The 21,051-nt window shown below is 34.8% G+C and overlaps 1 protein-coding gene across 3 annotated transcripts in view; it reads left to right on the forward strand.

Annotated features, from left to right (window-relative positions):
• The window catches only part of TOP2B (DNA topoisomerase II beta), an 82,548-nt gene that overhangs the window by 24,796 nt on the left and 36,701 nt on the right, over nucleotides 1–21,051 (forward strand). For all 3 annotated transcript variants that reach the window (XM_074195686.1, XM_074195687.1, XM_074195685.1), the window contains exons 5-18: nucleotides 3,424–3,569; nucleotides 7,792–7,889; nucleotides 8,539–8,751; nucleotides 9,057–9,230; nucleotides 11,578–11,679; nucleotides 11,759–11,896; nucleotides 13,007–13,145; nucleotides 13,851–14,008; nucleotides 14,114–14,239; nucleotides 18,638–18,748; nucleotides 18,834–18,939; nucleotides 19,102–19,211; nucleotides 19,564–19,656; nucleotides 19,751–19,865. In XM_074195686.1, coding sequence (XP_074051787.1) covers nucleotides 3,424–3,569; nucleotides 7,792–7,889; nucleotides 8,539–8,751; nucleotides 9,057–9,230; nucleotides 11,578–11,679; nucleotides 11,759–11,896; nucleotides 13,007–13,145; nucleotides 13,851–14,008; nucleotides 14,114–14,239; nucleotides 18,638–18,748; nucleotides 18,834–18,939; nucleotides 19,102–19,211; nucleotides 19,564–19,656; nucleotides 19,751–19,865 — 1,829 coding nt within the window. The remainder of the gene's footprint in view (nucleotides 1–3,423; nucleotides 3,570–7,791; nucleotides 7,890–8,538; nucleotides 8,752–9,056; nucleotides 9,231–11,577; nucleotides 11,680–11,758; nucleotides 11,897–13,006; nucleotides 13,146–13,850; nucleotides 14,009–14,113; nucleotides 14,240–18,637; nucleotides 18,749–18,833; nucleotides 18,940–19,101; nucleotides 19,212–19,563; nucleotides 19,657–19,750; nucleotides 19,866–21,051) is intronic.

Genomic DNA, 21,051 nt, shown 5'->3' on the forward strand with positions numbered 1-21,051 from the left:
TATTATAGAAAACCGTAAAATTTGGAGATACCTTGTGTGAAAGGAGGTTAAAGTCACAATAAGAGTTATCAAGGTTTGTTACATTAAAACAATCTAGTTATCTATGGTAGTAGGCATTTTTAAGATAACTTGGACTTGATATCTTTCATAGCCTGGCAATGTGTTGGTTTTAAACTGATGATATGAACATTTAAGTGAGGGTTTCTGTCAGGAAGTAAATATCTCAAAGTTACCTCCAAATCCAAGAAAGTTTCAAAACTATCCTGGCTGCAAAAGAGATCCAGTCTTTGTTGATTTATCTTGGAGATATCACCCTAGATAATTACCAACTTTTTAAACTTCTATTTGTTTTCTGGTCTAGCAAAGTGTGTTCAAGGTGAGACTAAAAAGGAGCAGTTCAAAGAAGTAGGAGAACTAAAAGGACCCTCTTGGGGAGGGGAGGGGGGTTGTGGAGTGTGCCAAAGTCTGCGTAACTGGGAGAATGCTTTTGCCCTGTGTCAAGAGATTAAAAAATAATGAATGGAAGTTTGTTTTGGATAGAGATGATGATAAATTTAATTTTAGGTAAGTTGAGAATGAATTGACTGTGAGACAAAAGTATTTGCTTTTATTTGCTTATTTTTCTATTACTACACTATTACTTCTGAAGTTTGTTTTCATTTTTCTTTTTATAATAACTGAATCCTATAATAGAATACCAAATACATAATAATACTTCAATAAAAATTTGTATAAAGAGTTAACTGAGAGAAAGTATGCAATAGTATATAGAGAGTTGATCTTCAAAGTAAGGAAGATATGGATTAAAGTGATACAATACTCATTTTTTGACTGGGCATATCACCAAAAAGGCTGTTCTTGGTGTCCCAAGCAGTTATCCAGGACTGTAAATTACAGAGCAGCTGCTCATCTGGTTCAGCTCACTGGACACTAAATGGTGGGATCACAAATCTAGTCAAACTGAATTTACATGAGGGCAGTACCAAGTGCCTAATGAATACTACTGAATCTAAAATTAATATTACAGATGAAATGGAATTGGAAGTTATCTCCTTTTAAGCTAAGCATCGGTGCAAGTCAGTAAATGAAATTAGTCAACTAAACCTGAAGGGCATGAGTTTCTATGGCAAGACTGTTAAAAGCAGAAATTGGACAGAGTAGTACTTTAAGATTATTACCTTTATATAGTTTCATTATTTTAGAATGTGAGACTCAAAGGAAAAAATAAACAGGTGGTTATATGTGGCAAAATTTTTTAACGTAATGATTACCATTTTACTTTATTAAAATATTCATCAGATTCAAAGAATATTTGTTAATTTGTCTATATTAACTTGGAAAGGGGTGCCCAATGTATGTCAATACCTCTGATTATTAACAGCTAAATAAACAATTTGCTTTAATAAATATAGCATGCTTATGGTATTGCTGATGGGACAAAACTAAGAGGGCTAGGGAACACTTTAAGTGACAGTCTAGTATGAAGAAGATTTTGACAGACATCAGAATGGTGGGTCAAATCAAATAAGATAAAATTTGATGGATAATGTTATATACCTGAAAGAAAAAAAATGACTTCATGAGTTCAGGATGAGGAGATATAGCTAAACAGCTATTTAAATGAAAAATATATGGGAATTTTATTGGATTGCAAAAGACTTTGAGTCTTAATCTTTTTTGGCAACTAAAAAAACTAATACTCTGTTAAGATGGACCTATTGTTCAGGAATAATGGAAGTGATAGTTATTTTCCCTTTCCAGGTCAGATGTTATCTGGAAGTATTGTATTTAGTTTTAAGTGCTATATTTTAGGAAGGATGCTGATAACATGGTGAGTGTTCATAGGAGGGTGACCTGAATGGTGAATGATCTTGAAGTTATGCTATAGGAGAAGTGATTGAAGGACTTGGGGATGTTTGTCCTGGAAAAGAGATTTGGTGATCAATCTCTTAGGATATTTCCACTGTTAGAGGAAGAGAAGACTTGTTCTTGGTGAACCTATAGGGCAGATCTAGAACCAGAAGGTAGAAATTGCAGATATGCAAATTTGTATTCAATGTAAGAACATTTTCTTATCATCTAGAGCACTCCCAATGTGAAATGGGGAGGGCTGCTTCAGGATGGAGTGGATGATGATCTCTCACTTGAAGTCTTCTCTTTAAGACTAGATCATCACGTATAAGGGATGGTATAAAGCAAATTATTTAGATTTAATTTGGAATAGATGACAGCTCCTGGAGTTCTTTCTAGCTCACAGGGACTCTGTGATTTCCTATTTGACATATCTTCCAGTGGCAGTAACATTTAAGACAATGCCTCTAAAATGAGTAATAGCTAACATGGCATCCAGTCTTATCTAAATTAATGCAGTACTACTCAGGTAGTAGTGAAACTTTGTGATTCTAAACCCTAAAAAAAGAAAATAGTTATTACCTCTTTGAAAGAACTGATGAAGTTCTTTAACCAGGTTCTTCAACCTAGGACTGTGATTCGCTTTGTAGAGAAATGGATCTTTAATTATTTCTTTCTCTTTCTCACATACTCTCTCTTTACACACAAACATACACACTCTCATACACACACATGCACACTTTCTCTCCCACACGCTCTCATACAATCTCCCTACCCTCCTCACCGTGTGTGTGTGTGTGTGTGTGTGTGTTTATGAGAGAGAGAAAATTTGTGTGTTTGTGTGTCTTCCCCCTCTATGCATTTCTTCTCTCCTTTATAAATTACTCCCCCATAAACTTAGGAAGTGAAGTTGGCAGCAACATTCTGTCTGCAGAATTTGTGCTCAGTGTGTATTTTTTTAGCATGTAATGGTAGATGTTCCAAGCATCCCCAGTCCTAGATCTAGTCTCCTCTATTCCTTTCCTGCCCATAAAACAAAATAAAACCAGTTCCTTATTCTAGTTGTATTTGTCTAGGAGACTTCCTCTATCTCTACACCTTCCACCTGAAAATCCTTTTAGTCCTTCCTCTAGATTCATGATCTGAAGCTGGAAAGGACTTTTTTTTTTAAGAGTTATGTCTCTTGTGTAACCTATTGATCTGACCAAATTATTTTTTCTTCTCTGGAACTGTTTTCATATTGTGCAAAATGAGAATAGTAGCAGTAGATGCTCTCTTCTAAGGTATCTTCTTGTATTTAAATATTATATTCTTATGAAATGGCCAATAACTTTCAAGGTGGGAAAGTAGCTTTTGGGGGGCATTACTGCAGCGTATTTTTGATTGCTTTATCTTTGCAGAAATTATTATTTTAAACTTTATTATTGATAAAACATTGAATTAATATTAACATTTAATTTTAATTAACTAATTAAAAATTAAATTTAAATATTAAATTTCTATTTTAACTTTAAATATTTTAAAATAAATATGCAGCATCAATTTTTAATGTGTTTCCTTACTTATTTACAGTGAATCTAACATTATCAGCATCTGGAATAATGGAAAAGGCATTCCTGTAGTGGAACACAAGGTAGAAAAAGTGTATGTTCCTGCTTTAATCTTTGGACAACTTTTAACATCTAGTAACTATGATGATGATGAGAAAAAAGTTACAGGTAATTTTTCCTGAACCATTTTGACTAAAATTTTTTTTCATTCTATTAACACAGTTTGTTTTTAATTTATTTTTGTTATATTGAGACAGTTTCACATAAAATGAAGTTTTATATCTAGAAAATTTTTTTGTAATCTCTAAAATGCAGTCTTATGAATTATATGAATGTTACCATAATAAAAGTGATAATTTAAAACTGTAATTCTTAAAATGTATCATTATACTATGTTATTGACAGTATTTCAGTTTAAAAATTTTTTTTGCAATTCTTATTTCATGATTTTAAGGTTAACCTTTTAATTTAACCCCAGTCCACCACCGTAGTTCATACTGAGGGAAAGTTCATGTGTGTGTGTGTGTGTGTGTGTGTGTGTGTGTATATATATATACACACACACACATATACACATACATACACATACATACATATGTATGGATATGTATGTGCATATATGTATGGATATGTGTGTATATGTATACATATGCACACAAACATACACAGTATATATGTTTAAATTTTTTAATTGATTTCTTTTGTTTTTTTAAAATCACCAAAGTTTTCTTCAGTATTCTCTTCCCTTCCTTTCCCAGAAAGCCATCCTATAAAACTCAAGTAGATTTTTTTTTCAGATCAAAAAAAGAGAAAAGAAAAAATATATTTTATTGTGTCTTTATTTTTGGTTCTTCATTCTGTGTTTGTTCATGTAGTTTTTATATGCTTCTTTGTATTCATGCATCATTTGTTACATACATACAGATATCATTCATACATCACATACATCAGCACAATAATATTCTATTACATTTTGTGTATCCATTCCCCAACTGATGGGCATCTATTTTGTTTCCAATTCTTTGCCATCACAAAAAAGTGTTACTGTAAGTATCTTGTTATTTATGCACATTTCTTATAATGGCCTCCTTGGGATATAAGCTCAGTAATGGAATGTTTGGGCCAAGACATTTTAGCCATTTTATTTACATGATTCCAAACTGGTTGTCCCATTCACATTTCTACCAAGAATGTTCCAGTGTGCCTATCTTCCTTCCAGCATTGACTATTGTTTTCTTAGGTGATCTTTGCCCAGCTGACTGGGAGGGAGGGAGGTGAAACCTCGGGGTTGTTCTGATTACATTTTCTCTTTTTGTTTAGGGATTTTGGAGCATTTGTGGTTGTGGATACTTGCAATTTTTCTTTTAATATCTACTTTTTGTATTAGTTGTTCATGTGACTTTGATATAAAATTTTTGTCAAAGAAATTTGATACAGAATTTTCCCCCATCTGACCACTCCCCTACTCATTCTAAGTGCATCAGTTTTGTCTGCAGAAGCTTTCCAGCTTCTTGTAATCAAAATTCCCTCTTTTTAAAAAAAACAAAATCTTTTGTAATTGCCTGTGTTTCTTGTTTTGTTAAAAACTCATATCCTGCCATAGTTATCAGAGAGATACGGTCCTCTTTTCCAATTTTTTAAGTAAGATCTTTGATTTTAAGGTCACATCTATTTAGAATGTATTGTGGAATGTAGTGTGATATATTGGCCTAGGCTTAATATCTCAGATTGCTTTCTAGTTTTTTAAGCAGGTTTTGTCAAACAGAGTTATTTCCTAATTAATTTTATAGTTTTTTTGCTTTATCTAACACTGGATTAAGTGACATTGCTTATGATTCTCCCTTTTCTAATTTGTTCCATTGATCTACCTCTATTTTTAAACCAATATCAGATAGTACTGATGACTCCTACTTTACAATTTAGTTTTAAATTCTGAAACATTTTATCAGTTTTTTTATTGATACATATTTATTTCATTATTTTTGAATTTAACTATTTTCCCCCAAGCTTGCTTCCCCCCCCAACAGAAGGCAGTCTGATATAGTTTTTACATTGTTTCCATGGTATGCATTGATCTAAGTTGAATGTGTTGAGAGAGAAATCATATCCTTTAGGGAAAAAAATAAAATGTAGAGAGATAGCAAAATTACATAATAAGATAACTTTTTTCAAAATCCACAATTCTTTTCTCTGGATACAGATGTATTCTCCATCACAGATACCCAGAAATTGCCCTGATTGTTGCACTGATGGAATGAGCAAGTCCATTCAGATTGATCATCAGCCCCATGTTGCTGTTATAGTGTACAATGTTCTGGTTCTGCTCATCTCGCTCAGCATCAATTCATGCAAATCCTTCAAGGCTTCTCTGAAATCCCATCCCTCCTGATTTCTAATAGAACAGTAGTGTTCCATAATGTACATATACCATAATCTAATTCCCCAGTTGATGGACATTCATTCAATTTCCAATTCTTTGCCATCACAAACAGCTGCTATGAATATTTTTGTACAATTGATGTTTTTACCCTTTTTCATCACCTCTTCAGAGTATAGACCCAGTAGTGGTATTGCTAGATCAAAGGGTATGCACATTTTTATTGCCCTTTGGGTATAATTCCAAATTGCTCTCCAGAAACGCTGGATGAATTGACAGCTCCTTCACCAATGTATTAATGTCCCAGATTTCTCACATTCCTTCCAAGATTGAACAGTGTCCTTTCATTATCAGTTATTTTTAAGATATTTGTTTCAAGAAATTAAAAACTAGAATACTACATACATTGCAAGTAAAGTTGAAGATGCTTTGATGGGGATCATATGCATAATTTTGATGGTTTTTAAAAAAATTTTCTTGATAAAGTTGGTTTTGCTATTTCCTTGTAGCTCACGAACCATGAACTGGGGAAAGTAGTGCAAATTATATTTATGTAAGAGTTAATGTATATTAATAGCAAATAAGTTTCATGAATTTCATATATTTACTGGATATAGTGATATTTAAAACATTTCATAAATATACTCAAAATTGTTATAAAGATAAAAAAGGTCTAAATAATAATTTTACTTCTGTACTTCAGTAACTTTATTCTCTTCTTGCCTGTATTATTGTAATTGGTTCTTCTTCTCCACTTAGCTGCCTAAGTGCCTTTCCTAAAAATAGGTCTAATTTCATCACTCAGTAAATGGCAGTGGCCCCAGCACCCAAGACCAAAGGGAAATTCTTTTTGTCATGCAGGGCTCTTCACAACCTTCTTATACATTTCTCCTTTTCATGCACAATATGGTTCAATCAAACTGACTTTTTTTTTTAGCTATTCTAAATACGAAAGACTCTCCCTCCCTACCCTTTCTCTTTGCTGAGCTCAGGTGCCCCCTCCACCCTGCTCCTATGACTGCTAGTCCTCTTCCTGCCATTCCCATATGTCTAATTCATATATATTTTGAATATACTTAAATAGATGCATGTTTGCCTCACTTTGTAGAATACAAACTTCTTGAGGGCAATTACTTTCTTGTCTTGGTAGCTCCAGCAATCAGAGGCATAATCCCTACTAGGCCCTTGATTGAGTGATTTGTAAATCATAACATATTGCTTCTAGTCTCAAAAAATATTAATGACTCATTTCCCTGGTATAAGTTACAGTTTCTTCTGCTCTTGCTGAAGGTTCCCCTACCGCTGGCCTCCAGCCTCCCTTTCCAGCTTTCTTTCCTAGTACTCCTGTTCACATAAGATGCCTGCCAGTCAAACTGGACCAGCTGTTCCTATACTGGACAGTTTCACTGCCTACATTCATGTAGTAAATGAGCTGTTCCATATCTCTCCTTTATTACTGGTTTTCAGATATTTCCTCCTCAAAGTCTTACCTAATTCTCCTAATTTCTCAGTTGTTAATTTCTATTTCTTTTTCTTGTATATGATGGTAGCATGGGTAGAAGGAAGACCCCTCAACTTAGAATCAAAGTCTTGTCCAACTTTGGGCCAGTGATTTAGCCTTTTTGGCCTTAGAGATGAACGTCTTCCTTCTCTGAAAAATGAGGAGGTGGGGTGCTGGAACTAGATGATCAAAGGTCCTGTAATGCAAAGCAAAACACCTTCTTTTTTAACTTTTAATTTAGAGAATTGCCCTGGTGACTTGGAGAGGTAAGGTAAGGGATTTGTTCATATTCACAGAACTAGTAAGTGTCCAAGAAAGATGTAAACTGAGTTTAACTGATTCTAATGTCAATTCACTTTCAGCACATCCATTTTCTTTGAAATAGTCATCTCATGATTTGCAAAATAAAGCATATTGTCCATTGTAAACTTGATTTGAATTTGATACCCCGTTTGATGACATATTCTTTGAAGTTGTGTGATCATAACTTTCTCATTTAATTGTTCTTGCAGGTGGTCGTAATGGTTATGGTGCAAAACTTTGCAATATTTTCAGTACAAAATTTACAGTTGAAACTGCTTGTAAAGAATACAAACATAGTTTTAAACAGGTAGGTATACTTAGAAAATGATTCTCTTTTTATTTTTTTAGAAATTTGTCATACCTATTCTTAAATACAATAATCATCATGCAAGTTTAAAGTGATTTCAATGCTTCATTAGCCTTCTTTCTAATCATATGCTATTTTGAGTAACTTTTGTTATTGAAGCATAGTAGTAACAGGGTAAAATAGTTTTAAAATAGCTGGAAGAAGTCTGATGATAATCAAATTCTTCTTTACCCCTCTTTTATTTAATATTTTGTTTCATTTCTCTGGGACCCTTAAAATATAATGTTTTACATCATAATATAAATAAATAATTAACTTTAAGCTTACATTTTGAACTTTTTCCACTATAAAATTTTTGAAATACTAGTTGCACTTTCAGTGGTGATTTAGTGTTTTGTCTTTTTAAGCTACATAAATTGCTTTCTGTTTTTTAAAATCAAATGAAAATAGTAATGTTTAAAGTTAAAAAATCAATATATTATGAGATGTATGGAATTAATTGATTTACTTTAATGTAGAAAAGAAAATGTATATTTGTGGAATTTAAGGCTTATGACTTTTTTTCCATAAAATTTGACAAAGTAGAATTTTGTTCTTTGTGCTTAAAAAAGATAGAAAAAACTTTAATAATATTTGATTTTTTTTAAAGACATGGATGAATAATATGATGAAGACATCTGAACCCAAAGTTAAATACTTTGATGGAGATGACTATACATGTATAACATTCCAACCAGATCTGGCAAAATTTAAGATGGAAAAGCTCGACAAGGACATTGTGGCCCTCATGACCAGAAGAGCCTATGACTTAGCTGGTTCATGCAAAGGAGTCAAAGTCATGTTTAATGGGAAGAAGTTGCCTGTAAGTCTTCTGACAGTTTATCTAATCACTTTTAACCTAATCATGTAAATGCTTCTGTAATCAATTTATTTATCTAGCTTTTGCTGTATTTGCTCTTCTTTTTCACTTGATCCTGAAAGTCAGTCGCTATGGGTAAAAGATAGGTAAGCTTCACATGAGTCTAGAAGTATGACAGAAAAGGAAGACAGGGATTTCTTGGGATGAAACTGATAGTAAGAGAGTGGAAATACACAAAAGATAAGGTATATGCCTGCTGCTTTGATGTGATAGAGTAGGATTAAACACATTTTTTTTGTGCTTTATAGGTAAATGGATTTCGCAGTTACGTAGACCTTTACGTAAAGGACAAATTGGATGAAACTGGGGTTGCCCTGAAAGTTATTCATGAACTTGCAAATGAACGATGGGATGTTTGTCTCACATTGAGTGAAAAAGGATTTCAGCAAATCAGCTTTGTAAATAGTATTGCTACAACAAAAGTGAGTAAATATACAAATTATGAACTGATTAGCCAGGACTAGAATAATGCTTGGATTCATCATTTAAGGACAACTAGGTAGGACAGTAGATAGCACTGGAGAATCAGGAAGACTCATTTTCATGATTTCAAATTGGGCCCCAGATTCTTTAGCATCTGTGTGATGCTGAGCAAGTCTAAGGCAAGTCTGCCTCAGTTCTTTTGTATACAGAACTGGAGAAGAAAATGGCAAACCTCTCTACTATCTTTGCCAAGAAAATCCCAAATAGGGTTATGAAGAGTAGGACATGACTATAAACCAAACCTATTATCAATTTAATTTGAATTATTTAAAAATTTTATTAGGCTATATAGCAAACAAAAAAATAGCTCTTTGACTTTTTAAAATCAACTTATTTTTTATGAATTAGTCTGTTGAGTCAAGTTGTAGATGACTAAAATTTAATAGTTGAAAAGATTACATTTTTAATTAGTATGTACCATTAAGATATGATATTTAGAATATTTTTAAAAATTTCCTCTGCCTTTTGAATAGGTCTAATCGGTTCAGAATTATTTAGAAGCGACCATCCATTTTCTGGATTTTCCATAATAGAACTTTTGTGTTCTATTTATAATATTACTTATCTTTACCCTGTAATACATAACCAGATAAGAGTTTATCCTATATTAAAAAAGGAGAAAAACGTGTGAATCAAATAGATGCTCATCTTCAGCTCAGCCATGGGGAGCAGAGCTAAAAGACCACAGTGTCCTCAGCCTGATGGTCTCCTGGAGATGTGTAAGAATTGGAGGAGGCATAGTGAAATATTGGTTCATCTGGGGAAAAAAGTTTGGGGATATTAGTGACTTATGAACCTGATACGAGGAGTGCAGCCAAGTGAGGGCAGTTTTAGGGTACATTTACTTAGGCATAGAGTGTTGAGGAGGCAGGAGCTGAAAGGCCAGGGTCCTTCTCAGACCCTCTGGAGCCATGTGCTCAATGCCATGTATTACCTTTTAGGAAGCTCAGGGATAAATTTTGAGGGTCTCAGATGGTAAAAGGCCTGGAAGTGCATAGAGTATGAGAGTCAGTAGAAAACACTGAATGTTTACTCTATAGAAGAGAAGACTTCGGGGGTGACATGTTTACAGTCTTTAACAGATTTGAAAGATGGGAGAGAAGAAATTGGCTTTTTTTAAAAATAAAAACCTCAGAGGGCATGAAAACAGTACATGGCAGTGAGAGGGGAAAATTTGGGCTTGATATAAGGGAAAACTTCTTTTCATGTCAAACATTCAAAGGGTTGCTTCCCCTACTTAGGACCAGGGAACCTCTGACTGTATAAGGCCTTCAAAATTATGTGATCTGGCACTGCCAAGACTAATTGCAGGCAGGACTCAAAATTCAATAAATCTAGGAGCTTTTTAAGGGTAAATTTAATTAAATGTTTGACCAAATATAGCAAGTTAATTTTGAAGTTTTGGCCCTTGGCAGAATAAAGTTACCCTGCTACAGGTTGGGTCCAGACAAAGGGCCAGTGGGGTAGGGAGGAGGGAAAGGGGTTCCATGTACTGTTGTCCTCAGGGTTCTTGGGTACAGGGCTCTGGGCTGTCTTGAGCAGAAACTGAAGGAAGTTGGTGGCAGTAGTCTGAGAAGACCAGGACATAATTGCCTTGTAGCTCCCCCACTGAATGATTTTTTCCTTATGATTGCCTCCCTCAAAACTAGAAACTGGTGTGAGTTCATTGATGTTGGTAATGAATGGAGAGATTATAGATGTTTGTAAATTTTAAACTGCTTTTGAAATGTTGATTGATATTTTTGCATTATTGTGTGCCTGCTGTGTTCAAAATGAGAAGAGGCATCTTGATCTGATGGGTAGAGAGCAAGCAGCTTCAAAATCAGAAGGATCTGGATTCAAATCTTACCACAGAAACATGGCTGTGTGTGTGACCTGGACTCCAGTAATAAGTTGTGGAAAAGTTGCTGAACTGAATAGGTGTTGGGAATTTCCTTAATTGTGTGTTCCCTAGCTTGATTAAATCATAGATCTAGGTCAAAATAAAAGTCCAAATAGTAGATGCTGATTGATTAATGTTCTAAACTTGAACTTAATACAGTTTTTCTTTAGTAAAATCCGACTTAAATCATACTTATACTTTGATTTCCCAAGAGTTTTCATACTGTCACGAACAATTTTGGCTGATTTTTCCTAGAGAGGCTTGACATGTGTGATGAGCTGGCCATTTGACTTACTATCTCTTCTGGGAGTCTTCCCTGAAGTTTGAGAATTGCTCCTCTGCAGATGGGGAATATGTGGCTACTTAGATACTGGAGAGCTTGAGATTCTTTCTCTCTTTTCAAGGGTGGAAGGCACGTAGATTATGTGGTGGATCAAATTGTTGGCAAACTCATTGAAGTGGTTAAGAAAAAGAACAAAGCTGGAGTATCAGTGAAGCCATTCCAAGTAAGTAGTGACTAATGCCTCTCCTAAATCCCTGAAAAGTTAGGAAAAGTTTTCAACAGTGTTTTTTTCCTTCAAATAGGTGAAAAACCACATATGGGTTTTTGTCAACTGTCTTATTGAAAATCCAACTTTTGATTCTCAGACAAAGGAAAATATGACTCTACAACCCAAAAGCTTTGGTTCTAAATGTCAGCTATCTGAGAAATTTTTCAAAGCAGTGAGTAAAAAAATCCTTTTTTTTTTTTAAATAGGGAAACCAGGAAATTGACTATCTGATTTACTATTTCATCATCACTTTCTTGTTCCCTTAGCATGCATTATCCCTCTAGGCTCTGGCCTATCTATCCATGCTTTCCTTTGCTATTCTTACTACCATTAACATATTCAATGATCATCTATACAAATGACACTTGAATCTCTATCACCATACATATGTTTGTATATGTATCTTCACTTGGATGTCTCATTGCTACCATAACATCTTCATAGCAGAACTCATTTTCTCCTCTTCCTCTTGTCCCTCCTGTCCCCCGCCCCAACTTACCCTTATACCAAGCTTGTTTTTCTTGTTGAGATCATTACCAGGCTTAAGGTCTTGAAGTCATCCATGATTCTCCTCCAATTTTTAAATAATTTAAAAAATGTTCTAAAATATTTTAGTTGATGCTTTTTTCTTGTTATTTTTTTTAAACAGCACCATCACTTCCCAATAACTATCCTCTCCTCTTCTTTCATGCTAGCATCAAGCAAGTTCATGTGGCAATGTTAAAAATTTGTCAGTGAATTTGACTCAAGAAAATCAAATTCCTACTTACCCTTACACATCCCTCTGCCATACTTTTAACATTTGAGAACTTGTGAAGTCTTACTGATTCCCCTTTGTAATATCAACTCCTTTCAGTAGGAATTACTTCATCCTTTGTACTTCTATCCCCAGAATTTAGCACAAGATTTAGAGGAGAAAGTCAACTTTAGCCTCAGGCCCTGACTAGCAAGTGTTTTCATCTCTCTGAGTTTCAGGTTACTTGAATTTGTAATATGGGAATAATAACAGCACCTCCTTGCCAGGATTGTTGGAAAGTGCTCTGTAAACTTTACAGCACTACATAGAAGGTCCCCCATGTTGATTGATTCTTTCTCTACATCTCTCACCCCACCTGGCCATACACACATTATTAACTGGTACTTTCACGTATATTTGTGAAATTGAAAAATCAAGAGGTTAGTCATGAGTGAGTGCTTTCGAACATAATAGTATTCTAGATATATCACGTTTATAAATTAAATAGTTTTGATCCTGTATGGAAATAAATCTTTTTCTTTTTAGGCTTCCAACTGTGGTATTATAGAAAGTATTCTGAATTGGGTCAAATTTAAAGCTCAGACTCAACTGAACAAGAAGTGTTCGTCTGTAAAATACAGTAAAATCAAAGGCATTCCCAAACTGGATGATGCGAATGATGCAGGTACGAAAGACCAGTATTTATTTGTATAGTTTCACTTAAATTATCCAAATTCGAAAGTTTCAATTTCTTGAGCAAGAGCTATTACCTGGGTTATTGATTTTTACTGAACTAAAATTTAGTTGAATACACTAAAATTGTAGCATTAATAATGAATATAATAATTAATTTTATGACCTTTGAAAGCAATTTAAGAACTCAGGATCATCTAGACCATATTCTACTTACCTAGTAAAATAAGGATGTTGATGGACTCAATTGTATGTAAGTTCTCTAACCTGTGTTAGAATTCTAGAATTTTGGTGATTATCATCATAGCTAGTGTTAAATACTTTGAATCCATTGAAATTTAATCAGATTTGATAAATTTTATTAATTATTTTCTATTTACTTTAAAATCATAAAATATATGCTTAATACTTATGTGTGATATAAAGAATATTGCTATCTTTAACTGATCTCCAGAATAGCAGTTCAGATTTTTAAGTCTACTTGATATATGAATTGAGAAATTGAATTTTTTAAAAAATAAACTTAATAAAAGGAAATTATATAGGTTCATAATTTATCACCTTCATAATTTTTGGTTATTAGTAGAACACATTCAGTGTTTTCATATTATATTATCAATGCAAGAAGATATTTTATTTTTTCTCTAGTGAGTTTTCCAAACTTTGACTTGTTTTCTTTTCTTTTTTTTTTTGTAAGGTGGTAAACATTCCCTAGAGTGCACACTCATATTAACAGAAGGAGACTCAGCAAAATCATTAGCAGTTTCTGGATTAGGTGTGATTGGACGAGACAGATATGGAGTCTTTCCACTCAGGGGTAAAATTCTTAATGTTCGTGAAGCTTCACACAAACAGGTAAATATATTAAACCTCTATGATATTTCTATATGAATTGTGCCTTGCTATTTGTTATTCAGAATAGATCTTTTCATCTTACCGAACATGAACATTTTTACACAGATTATGGAAAATGCAGAAATCAACAATATTATTAAAATAGTTGGTCTTCAATATAAGAAAAGTTATGAAGATGCAGAATCTCTGAAAACCTTGCGTTATGGAAAAATTATGATTATGACTGATCAGGTACGTTTGAAAGTTGCCATTTAATTATAAACTAATGTTTCTAGGTCAAATTATCATTTAGGTCTTTATTTTGTGAGCTTGCTCTTGGCTAATAGGATAACTGAAGTTTGTTTGTTTAGGGACTTATCCAGTAACAAATAATCTTGGTTATTAGCCTTATGCATATTCAGTATATATATATATATATATATATATATACATATATACATATATATATATATATATATATGTGCATATATATGTGTGTGTATGTATTACATATATGCCTCCTAAATGATGTACCTGAATAGCATCAGCTATTTTTTAAAGTTATGAGTGAAGACCATCTTTGCAGTACATGAAGTGTGAAAAATAAACCAATAAAATCTAGAAGTCAGAAGAAGCGGTTTTTTCTTTTTAAAGGATTTATGATGCTCTTTTTAAAAAATATTATCACTTTAGTGATTTGGATATTCAATACTTCATCCTCCTTGCCTTCTCAACTAAAGAATTTCCCTTATACTTCACAAAAATGACTGAGGCCATTTCCTGATAGTTCCCTCTTCTCCCCTTCTCCTCATCTCGGTTGCAATCCAATCCAGTAAACATTTAGTAAGTGCCTATGACATATTAGCACTGTGTTAAATGCTAGAATGCAATTAATAAAAGTTCTTACTCTCAATGAGCTTACAGTGCAAAGAGGAGATAAGATATAGAAGGAGGCAGTATAGGGGAGGGGACAGGGGGTAGAAGGAGGGATGGGATATCCAGTAGTATCTGGTACAGGGGCATCTTGGTGTTTGGAGGTTGCTTCTCAGGGTAGCAGATGCAAGGTGGAACAGGCTGAGTCCATATTCTGCTCTCTCTAAAGAAAGGTTTTTGGGAAGAGTTTGCTCCTCTGCTCTATATCCCTCCAGTTGTAGGGGAGAAGAGTCTGAGGGGAGTGGCATCAATCAGAGCTTGGGTTGGTAGCAGGGTGAGATAAGAAGAGATGAACTTGTCCTGAGAGGAACCTCTTGTTCTATGGAAATGAAACTAGGCAGGGCAGCAGCAAAGGGGGCCCTTAGCCTGACTAGATTCAGACCCTCTGAGAGCACCTTGGATCACTTTTCCTTTTATCTTCTGAAGATTGCTTTACTTTCCTTATCTTCTGTCCCTCCAGATTTGCTGCTTATATTCTCATGTCTCTGTTCTTAAAAAAAAAAATGCTCACTTGATCCAATCTGTCATCTGTACCATCTACTCTCTCCTCCCTTTCAGCTGAATTCCTTGAGAAAGCCAATTGTCTACATGGAGTACTTCTACTTCCTCTCTACCTCATTCAGTTCCAACCCCTCTGCAATCTGTTTTCTGATCTCCGCCTTCACCTCCAGTAACACTCTCCATTGCCATTACCAGTGATTTCAGATCAGATTGTCATCCTTCTTGACAGCAATGCAGGCGTTGAGATGCTAACACCATCTCCTATCAAGTGTCTGCTTCTCTCCTGGCCTTGTCGTCCTGCTGACTGCTGCTGCTTAGTTGCCTTGGCTGGTCCTTCATGCATCTCATGACCCTGCAGAGGAGGTGCACCCCAAGACCTAGTCACATTTATATCAAGTGTTTGTTATGTTCTAGACATTCTATGAAGTGGCTAGAGAGACAAAGAAAAGTCAGTGTTAATGCTTGCTCTCAAAGGAGCTCAGAGTCTAATGAAAGAAACAACAGGAAAACAATGATGTACAGACAGTTATATAACAACAGAGGAATGTCGCTAGCATTAAGGAAAATCAGGAAATACTTCCTTTAGAGATGGGATCTTTAGCTGGGACTTGAAGGAAACCAAGGACTCCAGGAAGGTTAAAAGTAGGAGAGAGAGGGTTCCAGATATCAGGGACAGCCAGGAAATCAAGTGTGATTGTACTTGGCCTGAATCCTCTTCTTTTTCCCTCTGTGTTATCTGACTTGATGATCTCATCAGTTCCCTTGGATTCAAGAATCATTTCTATGCAGATGATTCTCATTTTATTCTTATGTATAGATATACATGTGTGAATGTGCACATATGTAAACCATATGTGTGTGTGTGTATCTAGCCCTAATTTCCTTTCTGATCCAAGGCTTTACATCAACAACTGTCTTTTGGATATTTCAAATTGGATATTTTATTAGCACCCCAAACTCAGCATGTCCAAAATAGAATTCATGGTTTTTCTACTAAAACCCTCCTTTCTTCCCCAACTTTTCTTTTAGTGCTGAGAATATCATCCTCTTAGTGTTGAGTTCCTCTCCCCTCCTCTTACAGCCTCAGAGTTATTGTCAGCTCCTCCCTTACTCTCCTCCCTCAGATCCTGTCTGTTGTTTCTTCTCAGTGTCTCTGAGATATGCCCCGTTCTCTGCACCCATATAATTGCCACCTTAGAAAGGTGTCTTTCATGCCTAGACTGGCAACAACTTTCTCAGTGGTGTCTCCCTGCCTCAAGCCTCTCTCTTGGTTCCATAAGGAGCAGGTTTGACTAAGTCTTCCCTTTACTCAGTAAACTTTGCTGCCTCCCTCTTAACTTCAGGGTCAAATAGAATGTCCTCATTTGGACATTTCAGGCTCTTTATAACTTCAATCCAGTCTTCTTATACTTTAGGATGCTGACACTGGCCTCTAGCTGTTCTTTACACAGGACACACCATCATCTGACTCTGTGCCTTTTTATTGACTCTCCCATCTATGCCTGGGACCCTCTCCCTCCCTCTTTGCTCCAGCAAGCTTCCCTGACTTCCTTAGCAACTCCTTTTAAGTCCCACTTTCCACAATTGGGCTCTCCTGCTGTCTTCTTAGTAGATATTTTATGTGGACACAATTATTTGTATTTTATCTCCTTCATTAGATTTTGATCTCATTTAAGACATTTTTGCCTTTTTTTGAGTCCCCAGTGCTTAGAAAGTGCATAATAAATGTTGACTGACTGACTCTTCTCTTTTCTTCCTTTCTGCCTTCTCTCTCCCTTTCAATAATCCCTTGCCGCAAGTGTAAGAGAATATGTTGGCACCAAAAAAGCAATGAAATTGAGGTGAAGAAACCTGGGTTCTGGCCTCAGCTCTGAATTCTTGAAGCTGTGTGAAAGGATCAGGTTATAGTACTTCTCTGAATCTTTCTTTCTCATCTGAGAAATTTGATAACAATGTTTGTATCTACTCATTTCAGAAGGCTGTTAAGAGAAAAAGTACTATGCAAACCTTAAAACACTATATAAAAAACTGTATATATATATAGTATATATATATTTGTTTTATTGCATATTTGTATAAGTGCACTTAAATGGAGATTTTTAATAAAAGAACAAATTAACACTCAACAGCTTTGAATAATATCAATATGAGAAGAATGGGAGAGAAATTGAAAAGTTGTGGTGGAGCCTTAAAGTACCCAGATTATTTTTCTCCCTAGGATTGTCTATACTTGTGATAGTAGGGATTTACTGACTTGTAGGTAAAAATAGTATTCTCATTGACAAGGAAGATCATCAGCTAGAAAATTCTTGTCTTCCAAAGATTTCCCTTTCTAGCTCCAATAAAGAGTCATGACTAGTATGGTATCCAGAGTCTGAATTCTTAGCATTTGGATATTAGAAGAATTTTGTTAAACCAAAGCGAAACTCCAAATGTAAGGTTAGGCTAATATTCATTTTTGTTAGAATGTAACTTTATTGAGAGCTACCTCTACTAATAAAAACCCAGGTCCAGTCACAAGTTCCTCCTTTTTTTTTTTTTTTAATATTTAAGGCAATGAGGTTTGAGTGACTTGCCCAAGGTCACACAGCTAGGCAATTATTAAGTGTCTAGGGCAGGATTTGGTCCTCCTCACTCCAGTGCTCTATCCATGAGGCGCCACCTAGCTGCCCCAACAATTTACTTCTTATAGTCCTTTACTTTGGAGATTTATTTCATGACCAGTTAGTTCCTTAATGATTGTACTATGAGAAAAATTGTTTTATGCCAAACTTCTAAAAATATCTTTCTTAGATCTTTTATCATAGTCTTCATAACATATCCTGTTACTTACAGTGGTGGTAATAATAATAATAACAATAATTGGTGGTAACAATATAATCATAATCATAATCATAAGTAGCATTTATATAGTAGCTACTGTGTGTATACCAGGCACTATCTTTACTTACTTGATCCTTACAACAACTCTGCAAGGTAGGTGCTATTATTAACACTATTTTATATTTGAGGAAACCAAGACAAACAGATTATTAGCCTTGCCTAGGGCCACCCAATTAGTAAATTTTTGAGGTGAGCTCTATCCACTATCCCACGTGGTAAAATCATAGAATCTTGTCCCTGATGACCCCCTATTTATGTTTTTTTTTTAAATTGGTGTTTAGATTGTCTTTTCTAAAAAATTTTATAATTTTTCTTCACTTTTTCAATATTTAGGATCAAGATGGCTCTCACATAAAGGGCTTACTTATTAATTTCATTCATCATAATTGGCCTTCACTTTTGAAACATGGTTTTCTTGAAGAGTTCATCACTCCTATTGTAAAGGTATGGTTTGCATTCAAAACTTTCAAAATTCGTGCAAACTTGAAGCATGACAGCCAAACTAAATGTATTTATTGTTATCTTTAAGGCAAGCAAAAATAAGCAGGAGCTTTCCTTCTATAGTATACCTGAGTTTGATGAGTGGAAGAAACATATAGAAAACCAGAAGGCCTGGAAAATAAAATACTACAAAGGTTTGTGTTTCAAACCCTTTAAATTATAAGAGACTGCTGCTGTTTTTCATGTAGGTGTTGTGAACAGCTTCTAATATTATTTTAATAGGAAAATATTTTGAAGAACATTTTCTTTATACTTCAGAATATATTATAATATGAATTTTTTCTCTCATTATGTAGGGTTGGGTACCAGCACAGCTAAAGAAGCAAAGGAATATTTTGCTGACATGGAAAGACATCGGATTTTGTTTAGATATGCTGGTCCTGAAGATGATGCAGCTATTACTCTAGTATGACAGTTAGCTCCTCCCCCTTCTTCCTTTCCCCTTATAGTTTCCTATTGCTGACATATTGCCTAGAAAAAGTTTCCAACTCAAGAGCTAGTAACTTTTTTCTAGCTATGTAGCATAGAGATATCATGAATTGTTTGATATTTTATCATAAGAGCCCTCTTGTATGTTAAAACTAACCTGGCAGTACAAAATATATTATAGGAGAAATATAATTCTCCAAAAACAGAAAAAAAAGAAATTCTTAATAAGAAATTTTATAATTAGGATTTTTATCCTTACTAAATTGTAATTTTGGCAGATGAAGCCTCAATTTTACTTAAATAACATTTTTAATGATCTTCTATTTCAGGCATTCAGTAAGAAGAAGATTGATGACCGTAAAGAATGGTTAACAAATTTCATGGAAGATCGAAGACAGCGCAGGTTACATGGCCTGCCAGAGGTTAGTTATGAAGTGATAGTCTGGGGGAAGAAAAAAGTAAGGAGCAAAATTAATGCAATACTAATGAAAACATTACTATATACTTTTCTCTTAGCAATTTTTATATGGTACAGCTACAAAGCATTTGACTTACAATGATTTTATCAACAAGGAGTTGATTCTTTTCTCAAACTCTGACAATGAAAGATCAATACCATCTCTTGTTGATGGTAAGTATCTTATTTATTTGATTATTCAATTAAGATACATTTATGAAGTCATTATTACATGCCAGATGCAAAAAATGAATTTATTTCTGCTCTCAGGGAATTTACCCACTCAGAGAAAATAAGATATACATATACAAGCATATGAAAAATATATCCTTACTAAATATAAAATAGTTTCAGAGGAAAAGGCATCTAGAACTGAAGGAGGAGTTGTCAGGAAAGGCCTTGGAAGGGTTGGCATTTGAGCTGAGCTTTGAAAGAAACTAGAAATTTCAGGAGGTGGAACTAAAGAGTAGGGGTGCACCCTAGGTCTAGGGAAGACCTGGCCTGCCCTGGAGTTGGCAGCTGACATTTCTGATAGTTTATCTGTGAGAACAGCAAGAAGGTCAAGTCAGTTGGACCAAAAAGAATCTTTAGGGGAGAAATCAAGAAAGGGAAGTTTGAGGCATGTTGTGAAGAACTTTAATGTCCCAAAGAGGAACTTGAATTTGATGCAAGAAGTAAGAGGAAGTCCCTGGAGATTCTGGAACAGGGGATTGCCATGATCAAACCTATATTTTAAGTTTAGGTCTTTACAGCTTTGTGGTAGAACAGTGAAGCGAGATAGCTGAAACCAATTAGGGAGGCTTCTGCAGTAGTCTAGCTGAGAGATGATGAAGGGCTGAACCAGGATGGTGACTGTGACTAGAGAAAAGGAGTCAGTTGTAAGAGATATATAGGGAGAAGCAGCAAGATTTGACAAGTAATTAGATATAAGGGTAATTTCGAGGTCACACACCTGGGACATGTGGTATCCTTACAGAAACAGGAAAACCTGGAAAAGGGATGGATTTTGAGAGAAAAAGAGTAAGTTCTGTTTTTCATATGTGAGTATGAGATGCTTATGAGACAGTTTAACATGTCCTCCGGGCAGTTGCAGAAGTAGAAATGAGGAGAGAAAACCCCTGGGAAATCATCTTTGTTGAGGAGATACTTAAATATATGGGAGCAGAGAACTAGCAATGGAGACTGAGAAAAGGAGTATTCAGACAGGTGTAGGGATTGTAATGGAAATCTGGAGAAGGGGAGAAGGGTCACCAGAGAAGTCAAGGAGGTTGAGGACTGAGGAAGGGCCATTGGATATGACAATTATAAGAGTCATTGCAAAGAATTGAGAGAAGAGAAAGAGTGGAGATGATTAACATAG

This window comes from Macrotis lagotis, chromosome 7 (assembly GCF_037893015.1).
Source record: "Macrotis lagotis isolate mMagLag1 chromosome 7, bilby.v1.9.chrom.fasta, whole genome shotgun sequence".
Classification (NCBI taxonomy): Eukaryota; Metazoa; Chordata; class Mammalia; order Peramelemorphia; family Peramelidae; genus Macrotis; species Macrotis lagotis.